At 41.0% G+C, this 6,157-nt stretch overlaps 1 protein-coding gene across 1 annotated transcript; it reads right to left on the bottom strand.

The window, feature by feature from the left end:
* Positions 1–638: 638 nt before the first annotated feature.
* LOC145241584 (uncharacterized) lies at positions 639–1,493 on the bottom strand. The gene has a single exon (XM_080104673.1). It carries the CDS (start codon positions 1,491–1,493, stop codon positions 639–641), a length of 855 nt encoding a protein of 284 aa, XP_079960799.1.
* Between the last annotated feature and the right edge of the window lie 4,664 nt (positions 1,494–6,157).

Here is a 6,157-nt window from a genome sequence, read left to right as displayed (position 1 = left end):
CGTAGGTGATATTTAAATTGCCGCACGTCCGTCGCTTCCAACGGTCAGATTCTAACTTGAAAAAGATCGATTTTCTCTTTCTCTTCGCATTACCAAGGTACTACAGCTTGGTTTCCTTTTCGGAGAATGTTCCTTGAACACTCCAGCATGCCTTCATTATTCGTTCATCTGAATAATGAAATGCTTTTCCATTTTAAAGACTGGTATTGTCTGAGTTCCTCGAGACTTTCGTAACGATGTGTTACGTGCATCAATTCTTGTCTGAAACTAGTTGTTCGCTCTTCAATTTCTTGTCAAAAAAAGGCGATAAAAACCCTTAGCCAATCAAACATCATGACGGATTGCGTGATCTTAAGTCATCATTAGCAGCTTCTTAATGCAACACGAAAAAAACAAGGAAGAGAAGGAAAGAAGGAAAGAGATAAAGAAGGAAAGAAATTAAATTTCTGACACTCTCCCCGAACAATAAAAGAAAAAGAAAAAAGGTGGGGATATTCCAATTAATACCAGAGATAATCAGGATCTCTTTTTTTAACTGCTCTCTTATCTCTAACAGGTCTAGACTGAGCCTCTCTAACCGATTCAACATCATTTTCATCTTCCGGCAAATCATCACTTCGATCTGCAGGAGGAGCTTGTTAAGAATGTGTAATAGTAAGTTCCAACGGGAACAAGTGTTTTATTGCATGCTCTTGCAACGTATCACCCCTTTTAATCAAGGCTGATCCAACCAAACCGTCGGAACCTTGAGCCAGTTTCATCACCCTGCATAATTTCCAATGAGGTCTAGACTTAAACCCTTTTATCAACACGACATCATTCACCTTTATCCTGTCATCAAAGTCAGCCCGGTACAAATCACCGGATAGCTCCCTCAAACTCGTCAAGTACTTTTCATACCACATAGATCTGAATTCATGCAAAAAGGAATCTCGGTATTTTAACCTATCAATTAAATCTGATTTATTAGGAGGTTCAATGGAAGACATATCTTCCTCGAAATTTAGAAACGCAGCATTTCCCGGATATGAACGCAAGAATGCATTGGGAGTGATAGCTTCCAGGCCATTATCATCAGAACCACGATAAGTCAACGGTCGATCGTTAATAGATCGCTGAATGTCTGACAACACAGTCAACAACTGGTAATAGTCTAACCTACTTCTTCCCACAACCTTGAATAAACAATTCTTCACCGTTTTGATCATTTTCTCCCACACAGCACCGAACCATGCAGAATACAAAGGGATTGCATGATGCCTTATGCTACACGCATCAAGATTTTCTCTAAATTCATCCGTCAACAATACTCTCTTCACTAAATCACAACCAGCGACAAAAGATAAAGCATTGTCGGAGTAGATGTGAGTAGGCACACCATACAAGTTAAAGAATCTAAAAAAGGCCAGTACCACTGAGTAGGTAGACACATCTGGCAACAATTCCAGATGAACTGTCCTTACATTGAGACACGTAAAGACAAGTATATACATTTTTTTGATAGTTTCACCCTCACTCACCCACAGATGACCTGTGAAGTCAATACCCGCATGTACAAAGGGTTTGACTAAGTTCACTCGGTGCTTGGGTAGATTGGTGATCTTTGGATATTTAAAGGACAGTGAGTTGTATCTTTTGCACGTGGCACAATCAACCAGAACAGTCTTCACAGCCTGCCTACTTTTTGGAATCCAAAATCCAGCATTGCGTAACCCATCAAGAGTTACAGCAACACCCAAATGCTTGCATTTTACATGAAAAGCTCTTATAAACAAGGTAGTGACATGACTAGACTTGGGCAACAATACTGGATGTTTCAACTCATCCGAAAAATAGAGACAACCATCAATTCGTCCGCGACAGCAAATTATATCCTTTTCACCCCAAAATAGATTGTACCTAGCTACCAGCCCAGGCGCATTTTTTCCACTCGGGTTCAGCAAGAAATTCCTCTCTTCCCCGAAGAACTGGTTCTGCACTAAAAGATTAAGTACAACTTGGCCCTAACTAGAGGGTCAGTACTCTTATCTCTTCTCAGCTTGGCTAAGAATTTAAAAACCATAGCTAGAATCCCGATAACCCTAGAGAGAACGGAGAATCTCTCCACATTATAACCGGCAACACATTAGCTCCCACCTCACATCCAGTGTATGCAAGAGTCAATCCCCGACTCTTCTCACTAAGACAAGCCAGATTGTACTCCGGCCATTCCAATCGATTCCCCCGCAACCACATAGGGTCGCCCAACCAAAAATCTTGCTCCTTAATGAACTTGTCGAGAGGAACACCTCTGGTTACCATATGAGCTGGATTCTCTCCAGTTTTAACGTATCTAAACTTGAAAGTATAACATCTATCTGTCAGTTCGTTTACCATAGACTTGATATCCGTCAATCGGTTTCTTGTGAACTGACACTTGGTATTAATTGTTTCTGACAATAACCACGACAGCACCACCTGTGCGTCGACTGCCACTATGACTTCCTTGAACATTTCTGGAAACATTCTTGTCAATATAGCGACATGTTTAATACCTAAAAAGACCGCTAGCAATTGGCAAGGTTCTTTTCACAGAGGGGGCCACCTTTACCTTGGCAAAAAACAACCTCGCATTTCCATGCTGGTTAGACCTCTTCAAAATTGATCTTTTTCTTCAAACATATGGAAACTGCTATTATTCCCATTCTCCAAGGTCTAAATTAGCTAAATATACCAGTTATTGTGATCTTGGATCTTAGCTCTGCCTGCCTCAAGAGCCATGTAATTTTATTGTTGACGTTTTTCAAAAACGCTGCAAAATTTGGGATATTATGTCCTTATTTTCATTGTGGCTTTCCAGAGGTTGATGCTATAGCATTGAAAGTGGTACCAAATGAAAGCTAATAATAAAACATATTTTTTTTTTTACAAAGGCATCACCACATTATCAAGGCCCAGAGGCCACTCAAGGATAAGGGTTAAAGAGTGTACAGTAGATATATATGAACATCTGTGTTAATTTTAATTAATTTTAATGCACAAACATATATATTTTTTATGCTTGAAAAGGATGCCATCATATAATACATAACTTATCTAAAAAATGTTACTCTTAATGCATGTATTTAATTTATTATCACTAAGTATACTTTATCTCTTCATTTCAGGTTGTAAGTTAAAGCTGATTTGTGAAGATTTGTGAACTGCTGACAACATGGCATCTGGAAAACAACTACGCTGTGGGAAAGTGGTCAGCGATACAAGTGAACGGGATGAACCAACTGAAAAGAGAAGAAAGGTAGCAACTCCTGCCACAAGGTCATTCAGTGATGTGTATCTCATTGGGCAACCCAGCTCCAGCATCAGGGGCTCTCAACTTCCTACTAATCGCCAGGTGTTCCAGTATTTCCTGCATTTGAGGAATGATAATCCCAACAGTGACAATAGGTCTTGGGCCCATGATACAGTGGATGTCGTTTTGCCATTCTGGAATATGGCAAGGATTAAAACACTAACTAGACCAAATGCAGTCAACCGTTTCATGATCCTCCACGAAAAGTACAGGAAAATTGTTAAAAACAAGGGAAGAAATAACAAACCAGAGGAAGAAAAACGAGCTAACTTTCTGAAGCACTTAGACAAGTTATTTGATATTGGAGCAAAGGATGTTGTGGAGGAGATAAGAAGCAACAGGCTGCTCACAAAGGAGACCAAGGAAGTAGAACGTCAATTTCTACTTGGACCAACAGACCACTCGCCTGGCACACATGTCAGGCCATGATAAGGTGTTTGAGAAGAAGTCTAGAGAGAAAAGCTTCCGAGAAGAAAGAGAAGAGAGAATGTTATCATCAGTGACTGCAGCAGCAAAAGTTGGTAAAATTTCAAGTGATGAAGACCCAGAGAACAGTCAAGGCTCTGGTACTAGTGAGGGTTCAGAATACACTGAGACAACACCAAGCTGTTCATCAAAACCAAGTACGATAACCTTACACTTTCCACACTCAGTTATGACCAGTGAAGAGATTTGTAGCACTACAGATCGGTTGTCACTCTCTGACAACCAGACTACAGCCATGGTGTCTGCAGTGTTGAAGGCAGGATGCGCAGATCTTGATGACTTTGTTATATCAGCCTCTACTACAAGACGAAATAGGATAAACACTCGTCATAACTTGTGCCAAAGTTACATGAATAACTTCAAGGAAAGTCCGTCAGATTACTGCATACTACACTGGGATGGAAAACTTCTACGGGATGTTCTTGGTGAAAGATACCCAGTGGAAATTCTTGCAGTGCTCGTCTCTGGTACTCCACAGTATGAAGAAGGGAAGCTGCTTGGTGTGCCCTTCATAGAAAGTTCCACAGGAATCCAACAGTGTAATGCTACATTGGAACTGATAGAAGCATGGGGTCTCACAGACAACATTGTAGGCTTGGTATTTGATACCACAGCAAGCAACAGTGGCATTAACAAGGGTGCAGCGAAGCTTATTGAAGAAAAACTAGGCAAAAAGCTATTCTACTTCGCTTGTCGCCATCACATATCAGAGGTAATAATTGGAAGTGTATGGGAGGCTGTGTTCAGCAAGGTCAAGAGTCCTGACAACCCAATGTTCAGCAATGTGAAAGAGAAGTGGGACAAGTTGGTTAAGGACTGCCCAAGAGTTCTGGGCCTAGTTGAACAAGACTTGAAACAGAAGAAGACAAGCACAATTGCAGTCTTAAGCAATTTCCTTGAGGAAGCAAATCCGAGGGCAGATCACAGAGAGGTGGCAGAGCTGTGCCTGATCCTGATTGGTGAGGAACCTCCTCGAGGTATCCACTGGGCCAAGCCAAGTGCCATTCACCAAGCCCGCTGGATGGCCAGAAACATTTACTGTATGAAGATGCTCATGTTTTCCAAGGAACTAAAATACAACACGGACACTATCTTCAAGCTGGAGAGGATGAACAAGTTCCTGGCCTTATTCTACACCAGCCACTGGGTGACCACTACATCTGCAGCTGATGCACCTATCCATGACATCCAGCTTATGAAGAACATGCTGCAATACAAGCAGTATGACTATGAACTGGCAACCTCTGTCCTCAAGAAAATGAACAACCACCGCTGGTATCTGACCCAGGAACTAGTGCCATTCACCTTGTTCAGTTCACACATGCCAGCATGACCAAGTCTGCGAAAGAGAAGCTCGCAGTCAAGCTGTCAGGAACAGAGAAACCTGAGAGTTACAGGAAAGGCAAGCCAGTGTTTCCTGTCATCAATGCAGCTACAGTTCTCACAGACCTGGTAGGGCCAGAGTCTCACTTTCTGTTTGATGCTCTTCGAGTGAAATGTGACTGGCTCACTACTCCTGCTGACACCTGGGAAGACAATGACAGCTACAGGAATGCACAGAAGTTTGTGAGGTCAGTGAAAGTAACCAATGATGTGGCTGAGAGAGGTGTGAACCTAATGAGTGGCTTTGCAACTCAGATCACAAGTGACCTAGAGCAAAGAAGCTGCTTACTACAAGTTGTGGAGTACCACAGGAAAAAATTTGACAGTTTCAAAAAAGCTACATTGAACAAGTGATAATACATGTATTAGTAACATCCTATATGACAGTTTCTTATGCAATATATGTGTCAGTGTAGTGCTATCATACTACCAAACTGATTTTTTGTAGTGTCCCAGCTGTTTGTGCATTAAAATTAGTTAAAATTTACACAGGTGTTAATGTGTTTTATTGTGCTTACAACCATATGCAAGAAAATTTTATTAGCTTTCATTTGGTACCACTTTCAATGCTATGGCATCAACCTCTGGAAAGCTACAATGAAAATAAGGACATAATATCCCAAATTTTGCAGCGTTTTTGAAAAACGTCAACAATAAAATTACATGGCTCTTGAGGCAGGCATAGCCAAGGTCCAAGATCACAATAACTGGTATATTTAGCTAATTTAGACCTTGGAGAATGGGAATAATAGCAGTTTCCAATATGTTTGAAGAAAAAGATCAATTTTGAAGAGGTCTAATGCTGGTACATACCATATGCTTAATTTGAAGCGCCACAAAATACTGTCCGCACGACAGAAGAATCAGTGTACACAGAACATCTACTGAAACTAATATCCTTGATGCTAACAAGATTTCCCTGGAACTTGTTCCAACAAGGCTGTATATCATCTGGAA

The sequence above is a fragment of the Euprymna scolopes genome, chromosome 20 (genome assembly GCF_053919585.1).
Source record: "Euprymna scolopes isolate OS-2025 chromosome 20, ASM5391958v1, whole genome shotgun sequence".
Classification (NCBI taxonomy): domain Eukaryota; kingdom Metazoa; phylum Mollusca; class Cephalopoda; order Sepiida; family Sepiolidae; genus Euprymna; species Euprymna scolopes.
This window is presented reverse-complemented; position numbering and strand designations above follow the sequence as displayed.